At 38.0% G+C, this 16544-nt stretch overlaps 1 protein-coding gene across 1 annotated transcript in view; it reads left to right on the forward strand.

Annotated features, from left to right (window-relative positions):
* TRIM24 (tripartite motif containing 24) overlaps window positions 1–16544 on the forward strand; it is a 56522-nt gene that overhangs the window by 20802 nt on the left and 19176 nt on the right. Inside the window, exons 2-7 of the mRNA XM_039708164.1 lie at window positions 315–433; window positions 9159–9306; window positions 11316–11448; window positions 12733–12849; window positions 13863–13977; window positions 14612–14758. Coding sequence (XP_039564098.1) covers window positions 315–433; window positions 9159–9306; window positions 11316–11448; window positions 12733–12849; window positions 13863–13977; window positions 14612–14758 — 779 coding nt within the window. The remainder of the gene's footprint in view (window positions 1–314; window positions 434–9158; window positions 9307–11315; window positions 11449–12732; window positions 12850–13862; window positions 13978–14611; window positions 14759–16544) is intronic.

Below are 16544 nucleotides of genomic sequence, written 5' to 3' on the forward strand. Positions count from 1 at the left end.
TAGCAACAAATCTTCAATGGGAATATGTTCCCTTCATAGTAAAACAATTATTTCTTTATAAGATTAAGGCAAATTCTTTATGGCATTGGAACAAGAAAGTGTTCGACCTTGGGTGATAGAATATGTCATCAGCAAAGAACAAGTAAACATTACTTCAGTGATAAATGAGAATTTTCTTTTCTAGCTCACACCTTATTGACAGGAAAGTAGTATAACATCCTTTCAAAAATATTTATCTTTGCAAGTTGTCTTTGAAGTTGTTTAATATATCTTAGCTTGTGCAAGCATAATCAGATTTTCTTTTTTCCCCCCAGTCGGTGTTATCCGCTGTCCAATTTGTGGTCAGGAATGTGCAGAGAGACACATCATAGATAACTTTTTTGTGAAGGATACCACAGAGGTTCCCAGTAGCACAGTAGAGAAATCAAATCAGGTAAGTCCATTAACATGTAATCAAGTTAACACCTTTTGGATGTGTGTGCATATCCTTGGCTTCTTGCTGTGTAGCCTTTTTGCTCTTCATATGCAGACAGAACTTCAACTACTTAGACATCACATGGGGTAGCTACTCTAGAAAATCAGTTAAAATGTATGAAAATGAATGTGAAGAAGGTGGTTATGTTACCCTACACTATTTTTAATTGTTGATATAAACTTGCATCTTAATAGCAAAAGATAAATGTAAGGAATAGGCATTAGAATGGAATTTCTGTTCTTTGGACAGGGTATTCGAAGCACTTTTTGAAGCAAAGACTTGAATAACACTACACCAGGAGATCTAAATGGACTTTATCACATTACTGACAAAACATGGCATTAAATAGCTGGAGTCCTGTTGCCAAGGAAGAGGCTCAAAATGCTAGTTGGGGAGGATGGCTTGTTTTCCTTATGTAGGCTGCCTCTTCTTCCTTTTGCAGTCAAGTAATAGCCATCTCATAAAAGTTATCTGGAAGAACAGTAATACTGGGGTTTTTTTCTCATTATGTTCTTTTCAGGAGGCCAGTGTGGAAGCAATATGAAACAAATAGCCACATCTGTGTAGGATCACAATTGAACAATCTCTGTTAGCAAAATATTGCATGTCTTCATTTTTAGCTAGTAAGGGAGTAACTCATGGACTTTTTATTAAAAACTCCAGAAACTTACTGTAAATAATTCAGCCTTTTTGTGTGTTGCTGCGTTCTTCATAAGAATAGTACAGGAAGGTTGCCATATCAGTGTGGCTTGCATTCCAACTCATGCCCTAATGTTTAGATGGTGGTCTCCTTTTATTTTGAAAATTCCTCTTTTTAACTTTCCCATTTTAGGGAGGACTGTATCATTGGCTCTTGAGCAGTTTGCTTCAGGAGCAGTGTCTTAGAGGTCCTGTGTTGTGCATTCTGCTCCTTTCAAGGCCTAGCTGGAATTTGTGATTGTGTGTGGGAACAGCCACATCTCTTGGGAGGAGATGACAGTACCCAGTCAGGTTTGTGATACCAACTTGCTGGCTATTGAAGGCATAAGTGGTGTCATCATATCTGAGGAACAGAACTTGTGTCTTGCAAGCCATTAAACTGTTCAGATTTTAACAAATTTTAAAACTGGATTTCTGAGAAATGGTAGACCTTACCAGAAACAGTTGCTGGAAGTACAAGCTGTGTTCTTGCAATGTAGCCCTGTCTAAACTTGGCTTTTTTTGGATTTGGCAAGGGGAAATGTTTGTTTCTTGTTTGTCCCCTGGGAATTGCAGGATAATATCTGAGTTTTGCAGATGGTTGTGAGATTTACACAGTCTCTCAATACTGTACCAGTAAGATTAACAAAATGAGTAGTCCCTGTTGAAAATTTAAGCATAACTTTTATAGTGACTTTAAAATTAGGAAGAAAAGCAATATAGCAAATAATATTATGCAGAAGCAGTCCTAAATGTTTGGGTTTTTTTTTTTTTTTTTTTTGAGAGGGTGGAGCTGTCCCATAGCCTTTGCTTAGTTATATAACAAGCCCTTGAAGATACTACTTTGGGGAGTGGTGGTAGAAATGGATTTTATTTTTCCCTTTGGAGTAGTAACCAATTTTTTGAAGTCTGATCACCCGCTCTTTCCCCTCACAATATTTTTTTTGCTTCCTGTGAAAGTTAAGTGGAGAATGCCATTCACTGAGGAGTGTGAGCAGATGTCAGGGAGGTTCTTGAAAGCATTTGTGTTTCCTTCAAATCCCTTCTAGACTTCAGTCTTACTCTTCCATTCCATATTTTTTTCTCCCTCTCCCTGACACAAACCAGCAGGTTTGCACTTTGAAAGCAAGTCTGTTCTTCAGACTTGCTTTCCTGGCTGAACTCAGCACACTTTCTGTAGCAGTTGAAGGCAGACCAGCAGACTTTGCTGAACCAGCAGAATAGGACATTCATGTGCTGTTTTGCTGACTTTTTTCTAAAAAGATGGCTCTAGATGTTTTGTTAGATGCCTGCTAAGTGAGTTTGGACCTTACCTCTTGGAAACTAATGATGTGCAGTTTTCTTCATTTGGATAGATTTATTTTGGTATGATAATGAAACTTTTTGTACATTCCTTTGTACCTTGACATAAGAAAAAAACTACACTGTTCTGTAAATGTCTGTTGTGGAACAGCAAGGTTAAATCAATAATAGTTAAACTGATTAGTGTACTGTCCAGGGGCGAATATTATGAGGTTTAAGGATGATACAGCCTTCTAATCAGCTTGTCTTGTTTTGCCTTTGAAGGAGCAAGGAGAAAAGGAAGAAAATTTGCCATTAGCATAGGCAACAGATCAGAGAAATTAAAGTAGAAAAGATACTGACACTTGCAGGAAATACTGCATCAGACATCATCCAAATTCTATCCAAAACTGGCTATTTTATAGGATTTTTTTCTACTGAGATAGTGACTTTGTCTTAAGTAGTTTTGCAGCTTTATTTGAACAATTAAGAAATTAGAATTGGAAGCAAGGCATGGGTTTTGTGCAAATATTGTTGTGGCTTAGAACCACTGGTCTGTATCTGTGATTAGCCTTATATGTGTGTTGGCAGGAAGGACTGTTTTATTTCAATCCAAAAGAGACTGCAAAAGACCTCTTGCAAATTAAATGTTTGATTGTTTCAGATTCAAAATAGTATTAATGCTAAAGCAGTTTTTAGCATACTGAATTAAAACTGCAGGAGTGAATGGCATATCATGGAGCCTGGCATTGTGGGAAGAGAAAAATAACTGGAACCCATTAAAGTTCTGTCCATCTATCTATAATCATGTTGATCTTTCCTAAGCCTGATTTGGGCAGTTCAGTACACTACTGGCATAGCTATGCTTTCTAGCAATTTCTGCTGAAAACTTCAGGAGCACAAGAAGTGAGCACGAAGGAAGTATAGAACTTGAATTCCCTAGCATATGTTCTACAAGAGCTTTCCTGGGTAGCATTAAAGGTTTTCTGCTGGCTATTAGCATAGGAAACTTCGCAAAAGAAAAGAAACTTACAGGAAATGCAATAATTGTGTAGGTTGTGGGCAGCGCTAGGACATAAATACTTTGAAAGAGCAGATGCTTTATAATTTTTTTCACATTGTGATTTATTGAAAGACTTGGCAAAATTATCAGCTTCTAAAGAGAAGTTTGAAAATAAAAATTAATTATGCTTCATAAGAGTGAGCAGAAAGGGGCTTCAGACCAAAGAGATGTTGCTGATTAGATTAGAATAAGACTAAAGGGTAGACAAGTGAGGGAAATTTAGGGACTTTAACAGAAAAACATGGCATATGGAAAGCCATGAAAATAAAAATGAGAAATGTGAGATTGATGCAAGAGAGGACCTTAGTGATAACATGGGAGTTGGTGCAGCATACTGAGCCTCTAGTGCATTTTAGTATAGGTTCTAATTCTCATTGCTCCTGTGTCCAAAACAGAATGTGTGTAAAAATATTTTTTGTGGTAAGAATAACTTTCTGTATCTTTACCAGTTTCTGACATGAGAGTTTAAAATATTGTACTAGGAATGAAGGACAGCTGAGTTTTATGTGAGATGTTGGGAATTGTGATAAATGGATATGATTCGTGCTAACTAAATTGTAACTATATATTATTTTAGAAAATAATTGTTATAAAATAATAAAGGAAAAGTATATGTAATTAGTGTTACAAAGCAGATGGGCCCCTTGGCAGATGTTACATGTGAAAAACAGGATACAGGATGTAGTGTTGAGATAAGCAAGATCCCAAAACAGAATTGACCTTGGGATGAACAAAGTTGGGACAATTCCAGGTATGGAATCTAAGTTGTGGTTTTATCTATGAAATAATAAGGCTTATTTGGAATATAATGCTTACTTACATAACACAAAGCTTAATGCACATCTGCAACCTGCCAGGTTATTCAGAGGGCAGTGAGGAAGAGGTGAGCCTTCCTCTGAAAAGACCACCAAAAAGCCAGGAGACCCCCTAGCAACAAGTGGAGCATGCACTATGCAGTATAGTGATGTAGAGTTCAAGAATCAAAAATGGGGAGGAGATTTATGGAAAATTATTGATGAATATGTATTAGCATACAGTATATAAGTGTAGTTTGGGTTCCTTTGTTTTGTACGTGAGGCAGGGTGAGAAGCCCTTCCCGTACCCCGGTCGGTTTTGCTGATGCTTTATATGGACTGTAATCATACTTAATTAATCACTGCCAAATTTTTGTGTATGCTTTATTATATTTAATATACTTGATTGTATTCATTTATATTAAATTGCTGTTCAATTAAAACTGCTGATAAAGTAAATTTTTTTTGTTTATTAATTAGACATATAGAACTTTATTCACAACAGGAATGTAGTAACAAAACAAGGTATCAGCTTAGATCTGATACTAGATCCAGATATTAGGAAAACAAGTCTGACTGCCATAATGAGACGATTAATAAGGAGAATTTAGAGCAATAAGTTTAAGTTTGTATGGTGCCAGAGGAACCACTTTGTGTTTTATTATGCTTAAACAGCTTATAAAAGCTGTACATGTGACCAAAATATCTCTGAAAGCCAGTGGTTTATGGAGGTGAGTGATAGACTCAGGAAGAGTCATAATATGCTCTTGTATGCTTTGAAGAGATGTGGATATTGATGGGATGGTGGCATAAGAAGGATTTCATGCATTTTGAGCTGTCAGTACATGGTTCATATCTGGAATTACGTAGAGTCTCTGTCTTCTGTGATTTTGTATGTGCCAGGACTTAGTTGTGTAAGTATTAGCACGAGTGAGGTTTGGATCCAGTAGGGGAAAGCATTGCATCTCATTTACATTGGTAAAGTTTGGAGTTCACTGAATATTCATCTGGACTACTTTGCTCTCTTCCTTTGAAACCTTTGCTTGATTATTTAATCTCTTTAATACTCAAAGTGTGTTTAATTGGAAGAGTGGTTGCTTATTACAGGAGCTGAGAAGACAGGTCTATTACCTCAACTCTTGCGAGTAAATGTGTTTTCTCTGCCATAAAAGCTTGTGTTTTTCTTAAAATACTACTTACCTGCAATATGCTGAGTAATTTCTCCTTTCTTTAAATTTGACTGAAGGCTGAATGAACACTTCTTGGGGTTATAAATGCTAGAACTTGTAACTGAATTAAATGTAATTACAAGGAACACTCAATTAAAAATAAATGTCTGTCTGACTAGGGAGAGTTTTCTTTGAAATCACTGAAACACTGCTGGTGTGAGTTACCAAAATAAGAATGAGTTTTAGGTTTTGTAAGTGCATAACAAATATTTGCAGTAATTATACTTCCATGTGCTTTAGCTGTATGGCTTAATGTAATAACTAGGAATTCTAGCAAAATCCAGCCTCCATCCAGCCTCCATCTGAAAATGCACATTTCAAATCGGAAGTGGATAGGAGCAAATCTGATGCTACCTAGAAGCCATTGCTGTTTTGACAGCTTGAGTTGCGATGTCTGTGAAAAGCTTTAGAAATCTGTCTCATATCCACTTGATGGATTTGAAGAGTATAAAGGTGGGATATATATTTTTGATACTACAAAGGAGGAGTTTTGATTCTTCTGGCAGCACCTGATTATTGGTTATTGAATCACAATTTTCATCTCATTCTATATACAGCAGGTCAAAACAGTTAAAAACCCAACTAAAACATATTGAAAAAAGAAAATGCTGTTGGAATCTAGGGAGAATTAATAACTTCACACATTCTTTGAACTTACCTAAATGTTCTGGCATGTTCTTCTGCCAGTTTTTGCTAAAGGTGATCTGGAAAGGCTGTTGTGGGGAGTTTGGTTGGTTGATTTTGCTTTTAATTTGGTCTCTGCCTCTTTTTTTTTTTTTCTTTTTTTCTTTTTTTAAAACTTTTTGTTGTTGTTTTGGGGTGGTTTTTTTGTTTGTTTGGGTTTGGTTGTTTGGTTCTTATTTGTTTGTTTGGTTGGTTTTTTTTTTGTTTGGTTTTTGTTTTTGTTTTGCTTCTTTGACTTAGAGAATGCCTGAAAGACTTTTTTGTTCTTTTTCTCTGCTTATTTTGTTTTTAGGGCTGGTTGTTGTTTGGTTTTGTTTTTTTTTTACACTAGAAAACCAAATACCCAGGATGTAACTCTCCACTCTGACTTTCAAAAATATGTCTGGGCATTTGGGGTGCAGCACAATCACACCTCTCTGGCCACAAGACTGATGTGAAAACTTTCTTGTGCTGCCTGTTCAGTTCACTCTCCAGTCAGCATTGCTGGTGTAACTGAGCCTTGGGCTACCATGGTGTAATCAGTCCTGGTTTGCATCTCAGTCTTGCAGAGTTGCACTGGCACGAAAAAGGAGGAGACAACTGGCTGAAGAGAAAGGAAGGAGAGGATTTTTTCCCCCCCAAGAATTCAGAATAGTTTAAAATTTGTTTTATTGTTTTTCAAAATGTCATTGAATTTAAGGGTTAATAACAAGTGCTACGCTTTAACCCCAGCTGGTAACCAAGCACCATGCAGCCTTTTTTACTTCTCTCTTTCAGTTTATTTCCTCTCTCCCTCCCCACCTCCAGTGGAATGGGGAGGAGAATCAGAGGAAAAAGAGAGATAAAACTGTAGGCTGAGCTAAGAACAGTGTAATAAATGAAACAAAGTAGTATTAAATAATAATAATAATAATAATGAGAGAGAGAGGGGGAGGGAGGGAGGGAGGTGTAAAGCCCAAGACAAACAAGTGATGCTAAATAAATTTGCTCACCCCCCACTGACCAGTGCCCAGCCATTCCCTGTACAGAGATTGGTGCCTCCCCACGGTTCATATGCTGAGCATGATATTCTGTGGTGTGGAATATCCCTGTGGGAAGTTCAGGTCAGCTGTCCTGGTCACACTCCCTCCTTGTGCATGTGCTCACTGGCAGAGAGCACTGGAAGCTGAAAACTCCTTGAGTTTGTGTAAGCACTGCCTAACAAACTGATGTGATGGTTGTTGCTGTCAATGTTAGTTTTGTACTAAATCTGAAACCACGGCACTGTGCCAGCTACTAAGGAAAACCCCCAGTCTATCCCAGCTGAAATCAAGACAGAAGGCAAAGATGTTCAATTTCCTGATTACTGTTCACTTCCTTTAATTGCTTTATTTCAATTTTCTAGACTTTTTAAATGATGTCCTGACTTTGGTATTTTTCCCTTATCTACTGGTCTGGATAGGAATAAGATGGGGGTTTTTTTGTTATTAAGAGAAGAAGGGGAAGAAAAATAAAAACCAAGGAGAAGTTAAATTTTTGAGATTATTTTGAAATAGAAAACTTTCAGGCCTCATTTTTGTAAAGAAACAGAAAAAGGGGCACAAGCCCAATTTCTTCTCCTTTGCAGGTCATCTTTAATGAAAAGAAACTGCTTCAAACTCCAAGTGACAACAAGAGGGGTCAACAGCCCTTGTGTTGTAACTTCATTTCTCAGAAGATACTTGCTTTGAGAGGTAACATGATCCAGAAGCATAAGCACAGCATTGGGAATCTGGAACTCATTTTCAAATTCCAGTTCTGTCAGTAACTTGCTATGTGGCCTAAGGCAAATTTTGTGCTAATTTTTCTTTCTTTCCTGAAGGGGAAACTGGAACATAGTTCTATGTATATATTTTTTTATCTGCATGAGATATAAATATTTCCTTCCTCTTTAACTTAATCTGTATTTACTTTGTGTGGGTACAGAAGTTAGTTTGGTTGAGTTTTTTTTAATCAAACTGAAAACAAAACTAAAACCTAAAATTGTCTCTTTGTTGCTCCTGTGAGCAGAAATCTGTCACTGTGATCTGTAGGATGTAGCAATCTTCAGACACCTTGAGGCTTTGGTCTGCAGCAGTGCTAAACATTGCCAGAAATGGGTGGTTGTTACCTAAACCAGTACTAGATAAGCATGCTCACTATGTTTTACTATCAAAACACCACAGAGGCATTGTAAAGGAGGGGTAAAGATGAAATGATATTATGAGTGTGTGAAATGGAGTTGTCCATCATTCAGAGTTTTCAACTTGTTGTTCATATTGTGGTACTGTAGCAGTTTTTTCTTGTGTATAATATTTACTCTGTGTAGAGAGGTTTTGGTCTGCTGACATGTTTGTTTTCCTTAATTATTTCTTTTTTCCTAGGTCTCTTAGGTGTAGTCCAAAGAGCCCCAAGAGTTAACAGGCCACAGTTTGAGAATTCTTGTGCATTGGTTGTAAATTATTCTGGGGTAACTTTTTTGACAAACTTAACTGGAATACTGTCTTTAAGAGGTGATGCTAAGATTCTGAGGAACCTTGCTGCTCAGTATGGTGTGTTCTTCCTGAAACCAAGCACGTGACTAGAAGCTAAAATTAAAGCTGCTTTGTGAACTGAGGGAGGCTTCTAAAATCAGAGTAGTGTTGCTTGTGTTCTGTCATTAGTAAATATTTCACAACAGCATCTGTTATACAGTAACATTGTTTGGCTGCTAAGTGTGCAGGGAATAGCAGAGAGTAGTGCTCTGACTTCTGTTATGTCAGCCAAAGATTTTAGGGTTACACTGACAAAATGACCTGTTTCTTTGAAAAGTCACATTCAATGACTTCTGTGCTGTTATTTATAATGTTCCTGTACCTCAGGCAGTTTTCTGTTCTCATTTCACTGTTTTCAGAAGACTGTTAAACTGCACTGATGTATGTATACTTGTGTGTATATTCCAAACTTATTTTAACAACTACCTTTCTTCCTCTTGTCAGGTCTGCACAAGCTGTGAAGACAATGCAGAAGCTCATGGGTTTTGTGTGGAATGTGTAGAGTGGTTGTGCAAGACCTGCATTAGAGCTCACCAGAGGGTTAAATTCACAAAGGATCATACTGTGAGGCAGAAAGAAGAAGTATCTCCAGGTAACCTATCTATAATTTCACAAAGAATTTGTGTCTGCATTGGAAAGTTACACTGGACCAACACGCTTTTTTAAAAAAAAAGTGGTAACTTGAAAGCTGGTGTTCTGCCATTTTTTGTCTCTGATAAGCTGAATAGTGGTACAGGTTGTTTTTTGGTTTTTGGGGGTTTCTTTTTGTTTTGTGTTGTTGGTTTTTTGTTTGTTTGTTTTGTCGTTGTTGTTGTTTTGTTTTTTTAATTTAACATGTTTTAAACCAATAAATACACATAGATTTTATCTTCTACATGGATTCTGCTTGCAAATTATTGTCTAGACTTTAGAGATCAACTGCAGAAAATACTTCTTTAGGCATTTGGCTTCTCTAGTTTTACTAGAGGTCTAATAAATGGTTAATATGAGCTTTGTTGTTGTATACAGCAGGAAAAGGAGCACTAATAGATTATATATTTTCAGCATTCTGATGAAAAGCCAGCCAAAATTCATGTTTTAGCTAAGTGTCTTTTGAGCTTGAAATGTTTTGCCTTAGAAATGTAAGGGAAGTATATTTTGAATTGGGGCATTTTTTTCTCAGTAGGATCTATGATGATTTGGGCTAGAAGGGACCTCAGGAGATCATCTAATCCAACCTCCTGCTTCAGGCATTCAGTTCTGAGTTCCAGTTGCTCAGGGCTTTGTCCATTTTGGGCCCTGGGAACCAGCAATAGTGAATGTGGTATACAGTACAGCCTCTCTGAGAAATTTTGACTACTCTGTGGTAGAAAAGGTTGTATTTTTCTGTTCATTGAGAATCTCTTCTGTTTCAGTTTTCCCCCACTGTGTCTTGTCTTCTAGTATCATTGAAGGAGGTTAATAAATGTAACAGAATGCTAACAAACATTCTACTGGTTCTAATACATCCATTGGACTTACATGATTTTTCTTGTAAATACATAATTTTTAGAAATTGTTATATATTATTTTAAATATATGTATTAGAATATATACTTATTTTCGTTCCACCCTATCTAGTACTAAGAGATAATCTATTGCTCAAAGGGTCTCTTCCACCATGGTACTTTGAAGATATTTGCTTTATTCTGTATCCCACTTTCACCCGTGGTTAATCAAAAGTGAGTACTGAGTGTACTTTCAAGAGAGGACAAAAGTGGGTAGAAGTGGCTGATGGACTGTTAGGCTGAACAGGACTTGGTGGTAGGAATGGCCTCAGTGCACTCAGGCCTCTTAGGGAGGCAGTTTGATGGTGAGTTGGAAAGAATTTTGACTGAAAGATACCGATCTGAAAATAACTTCTTCCATATTTTTGAAAATTATTAAATGAATGGGTATGGAAAAGAAACCATATTGATCTGCAGTGAAGGATGGGTTGCAGTGTGGAGCCAGTTTTCATTACAGGCTGTATAATCCTTATGAACTCAGTGTCCAACCTAACTCCTAGGAAATCAGGCTTAGTCAGTTAAATTGTTTAAAGAAACAGATTCAAAGAAACAGATCTGGTGGTGTTTCCTGCACCCTTTGATACTTGCTCACTGGAATCTGAATAAGACCTCTCACCCATTTAGAATAGGGTTCTGAAGGGAAGTTCGTATTTCCTGGCTATTACATTCTGTATGTTCTACACTTTGAATGTCCATGTCTTGATGTCCTCAAACCCCTTTCCACCAAGTGAGCTGAGAAAGAAGACAAAGCACAAATTAAGTCAATCACCTCCTCATCTCCATTTAAGAAAGGACTTGCTGATTGTGCGATGTCTTTTGCAGCTGCAGGAGTACTGGCTACTCCTTTTGTAAATAGTTTTGTGAGGCCAGAAGAGATTATGTTAAAATAGGTTGTAGACATTTTCCCTTAGAGAGGGTGCTAGCTCCTTGCTTGAGCAAGAAGAGTGAGACATTGCAGTTTGAGCTTATGGCTGTTACATTCTCAGTGGGGGACCTGATACACACCTGTACATCTAAGGAAAAACAGGAGAATGCAAATCTTGAACCAGTACTAACGTCTTCCTTTATTCAACAGAGGCAGTTGGTGTGACCAGTCAGCGACCAGTGTTCTGCCCTTACCACAAAAAGGAGCAGCTGAAGTTGTATTGTGAAACCTGTGATAAACTGACCTGCCGAGACTGTCAGTTACTAGAGCACAAAGAGCACAGGTATCAAAGCAAAGTGTGTATTTTATCCATCTCACTCACAGGAGGGTAGCCTGAAGTAGACTCAGGCAATCTAGTTCTAGCTGTATAGAGCACAGTCAGGTGGAAAAAGTGTAAACTAAAATTTTCTGCTCAGACACAAAACTCACAAAAACCAGAGATTGTATCCCAAGGAATGTGATTGATGAGTGTCTGTTACGTTTAGAATAAAACCTAATTCTTCCTGTTGTTAATCTGGTGACTTGAGCACAAGACCTTTTTTACAGTAAAGTTATTTGGTCAGAATTTGTTGCTATGCAGCTCTTCAGAGAGTCCTTAGAAAACACAGGGGCTGTGTTATGCAACTGTACACTTGTGTAATTTCTCCATTTGTCCTTCAACAAGATTATATAACAACATTACCAAACTGTTTCAGAATGGAGAAAATGGGAATTCTTTTTTCTGTGAAGATCTCTTTCAGAGGAAGAGTTAACCTACAGTTTGGCTAATACTTTGACAACACTGTAACACTCAAATCTTTGTGTTGCTCTTCTTTTGGTCATCTCTTACTGGTCACTGAAGCTGAAAAGCAGAATTATATACAACTTCTGAGTGCAAGGCAAAAATCTTGCTGGTTAAAACATACTGTCATGTTTTGGGGCAGATGCACTCTGGTTAAATATTAATATACTTGCTATACCTGATGCAACCACCCAAAGAGCTTGCTTGCCTGACCAGGTGAACGTCAGTAGGTGGAGAAGTGTTGGCCACTGTTCACTGTTGCTTCTTGGAACAGGTTAAACATTGCTCTTGCAGAGTTGCAGTCTTCCTCTTTTGTTCTCCTTTTCTTAGGATTTATATCCCTTTTATAATGTGCCACCCTAAAGATTTTGGTTCCTTGATTTAACATGTTGCCAATTTCTACCAACTCAGCAATCTCTTCTATTTCTGCATCCTTGTCTTGCATGAAGTAATAGCTTACCTGCATTTTCACATTCAAAGTGATAACTACCTCAAAATATTACTTTTTTTTGGGCTAAAATTAGGCTATGTCACACAATATCCTTTTGTATTTATGAAAATAGTAAATTCTTACTCCAGTATGACAGGAAATAGACAGTAAAATTAAATGTACTATCAATTAAATATATAAGCATTTGCTGACATGTTTCCATGATGACAGTTAAGTTTCGGATTTGAGCAGTTCCTTTCTTCAATTAAAGAAGTCTTATTTTGTAGGTCACTCTGCTTTTTAGCAAGTATGTAACACCTTTTACATGTGTAAATCCTCACTTCTTTTTACTACAGGTACCAGTTTATAGAAGAAGCTTTTCAGAACCAGAAAGTTATCATTGAGACACTAATCACCAAATTGATGGAGAAGACTAAGTACATAAAATATACAGGAAAACAGATCCATAACAGGTTTGTATTAGATTATGAGTTAAAACTGACAGAAGGCAACTTTACGTATACTTTACATATACTGTAGTTTCTTGAAATGTTTAAGTTAGTGTATTTTGTACCTCCCTCCTTTCATTCTTCCAGAAAGAGGGATTCTAAAGTTTACTGTAGTGACTGTTGCCTATTCAGTATGCTTGGTTGTGTTAGGTAATTCTTCTGCTCAGCCTGTGGACTTAATGGGCAGCAGTTGCTTGGGTGCAACAAAACAACTTGTGCAATAAAGACTGTAGAATACAGTCTTAAATGCTTCCCCACCATCAGCACATTAATTTTCTTAGTGTAGATCCCTCTTAGAAAATGAAAGGTTATGACTCAAATTTTCATAATGTTTGTGACATGTATTTGAAGATTTATGTAGTACTTTTATGCTCTATTCACTGGGTACTACAAACCCAGGAGAAAAATAAATCTGTACAATGCAATCTGAAGTGAGCCTTTGTGGCTGCTCTTTCAGCAGAGTTCAGGGGCAGCACTACCCAGGGAGATTCAGCACTTTGGGATGCCAAGTATGGCTTGAACTCTTCCTTCATCTTTGCAGTAGAGGTTTCCCCAGTATAACACGAAACTGTGCTGTTGTGAGTTTGAGCACTGCTGTAGAAACAGCTAAATTAGTGCCATTCTACCTTAGATGGAAATTAGACTTAAGCAGTTTTGATTGGCATGGACCATTCCAGAAACGTTACAGAACTCTGAAAATCAACAATTTCAATTACAATGAGCATTTAATGTTGATAGATGTCAGAGTTATGGCATTAGAGTTTGCTACCAGTTAATTAATTTTATCGTAGGTCACTCTTAGTTACTCTATTTATCCCAGTAATTTTCCTGGCTATAAGTATCTGATGATACATGTATTAATTGGTGCATATGACCAAGAAGTATTGTAGTCTAAGCAACAGATTTATTTTTTAATACTGTTTAGAGGATGGGTTTATGAGCTAAAGAACATTATTTTCTATACTGTCTACTTACAGAATTCTTGAAGTGAATCAGAATCAAAAGCAGGTGGAACAGGATATTAAAGTTGCCATATTTACACTGATGGTAGAAATAAATAAAAAGGGAAAAGCTCTGCTACATCAGTTGGAGGTAATTTCATTTCTATCATAAGAAAGAAAAATTTCAATCTTAATATTTTCTTCTATGTGTTCACATTACAGTAAATTTCTAGCATTAGTCCCCTGTGCATGTCCTGTCATGATTCCAAAGTGGAGAGATGTCCTATACAACTACTTGAGCAAATGGGGTTTTTGGTGGAGGAAAGTTTGGTTTTTGAGTGGTGGCCAGTTTCTTTCTCCATGCCTTTGCAATTCCTAATTCCACACATCATGCATGAAAAGCGTTCTATCAGATTTTTTCGTAAGTTCAGTAATCCGGTGTAGCAAATCACAGAAGAGAACTGTCTAGAATGGGTACCTGGAAAAATAATATCTCCAATTGTGTTTTAAAAAGAGTGTGTGTGTGTGTAGAGAGACACACGCATACATATATATATATATAAATATATGTAAAAAATGTGTCATTAGCACAGACAGTCCTGATATTTTGAGTAAATGTGTACTGACTTTTCTGTTTGTTCTGACTTTGCTGCATCAGGGGAAAGGAGTCCTTTTTAGAGGAGCTAAGTGAAACCACTGTGATCATTGTGAATTACTAGTATGAAAGTTAATGCCTTTTAACTGTAAATTGAACCTTTTGACTGGAACTGCTTTTCTACTTGCAGACTCTGGCAAAAGAGCACAGGATGAAACTTCTGCAGCAACAACAGGAAGTGGCAGGTCTCTCTAAACAGCTGGAACACGTCATGAATTTTTCCAAATGGGCAGTTTCCAGTGGGAGCAGCACAGCACTGTTGTACAGTAAACGTTTGGTATGTTAGGAAGACAGCTCTGTCCATTCACCTAGAGACTAGGGTTAAGTCAGATATGCATGCACATGCTTGTCTGGAGTACTGGGTATTAGAATTTTTCATGATTTTCTGCTAATTGGAATATTTATATATGGTTGTTGTGGTCTTCTCTTAAACATAAATACAGAATGTTTCTATTAATTTAGCTCTCTGGTCATGGTTCTCTCCTATTACAATACCATAGAACTACTGTAAATCTGCAGAAGTAGGAACAACTCCTTTTCTGTGGGTTGAAAACCATGGAGCCATGAAACACTGGAAAAAATGTTGTGTGGCCTACATCACCATTGTGCTTCTTTACAATCTTTGCTACAACATCTGAGTTCATGAAGAACAGTATTTGTATATCACAGTGTCTGGTATCAGGCGTTTTAATGTAAATATTATTGTATGTCTTTGTTCTGTCAGGTTCATCTCCCACTGAAAAACTTTCAAAATCGATAAAAATTAAACTAAGGTTTTTGTTTGTCCATACAAACAATTACAAAGCTAAATATTTCATTGTTATAATGACCGTTAAGATCTGAGTGCATGTTTTGTGACTAAGCTGAATGTTCATGATGGACAGAAATCCTAGAAAATTTGAAAGAAAAAAAACAACCCAAAAGCTTACCTTGATTTTTCCAAAGATTACTAGTCTGTACTTGCCTGATAGCAGAAATCTGGGGCAATGTTGAGGAAAGATGCTAGATGCTTGTTTTTTCCAATTCTTATCTATGTCAAAAGTTAAGAAGGAAGTGAGTTTTTTGGGAGGTTGTGGTCAAACCAATCAGTGCTTGGATTTGAATATTGCCACCTGGTTTGGCCACTGAAGGTATGGACTGCCTCTGAGAACACAGGGGGTTAAAAGCAAGAACTCCCAGGAACTCTCTCTCTTGGTCTTGGTCAGTGAAGGAGCTCAGAGCTCCCCTGCCCATTTGGGGCTGGGTGGGGAGGGGAAGCCCTGGGCCGGAGCCTTGGGCAGAGGAGGGGGGTGAAGGCTCTGAAAATGGAAGGGTGGAGGAGCCCTGAGAGGCATCGGGCACCCCCCCATCCCCCGGGAGAGAAGATAGAGAGAGCCAGAGCCTCTGCTGCCTTGGGGTTTGATATCTGGCAGCATGACCAGTCAGAAGTGAGGGATGCCATGAGAAGATGCCCGGCTGCTGTGGGAGTTCTGGGCAGACAGAGGCGAAGATTTTAACCCCTTTCTAGAATAATGAGAACCTTAAAAATACTGATCCTCATGAATCTGAATGAGGAGAGAGAGATTAAGCAGTGGGCAAGTGTGATGAAAGTGAGTACAAGTGAGAGATGTTAGAAGAGGTGAGAAGAATCCTAGGTGAGAGGAGATGATGGAGTGGCCTTGAGCTAGAATCTTTCTTGTATGGCCATGGACAGACCCATGTTTTTCCTGTGACCCAGAGACTGTATTTATGGGGAGGCAATGCCTTGGAGTCAAGAGTGAAGCAGTGGCATGAACAGAGACAGCTGAGGAGGGTGTGAGATGCCCTCTGTCTCTGTGGAGAGGAAGATCTCTGTTCATGAGGCCCCTCGGCCCCAGGGGGTGAAATCTGGGGGGGACTGGTGTCCCAAAGTTGAGAGACTGCTGCTTTTGGAACTGGGTGGAGCATCCTTAAACAAGGAACCCTAAAAGCAGTCCTGGCCCATGTGCAGTGGTGAGAGCACTGGACATGGAGGGAAGAAGTCACGATGGCCGATGTTCTCTGAGCAGTGCCACGGAAGCACAGAAGGTTTCAATTGTGTTTCC

This window comes from Passer montanus, unplaced genomic scaffold (genome assembly GCF_014805655.1).
Source record: "Passer montanus isolate IOZ18808 unplaced genomic scaffold, ASM1480565v1 scaffold20, whole genome shotgun sequence".
Lineage (NCBI taxonomy): Eukaryota > Metazoa > Chordata > Aves > Passeriformes > Passeridae > Passer > Passer montanus.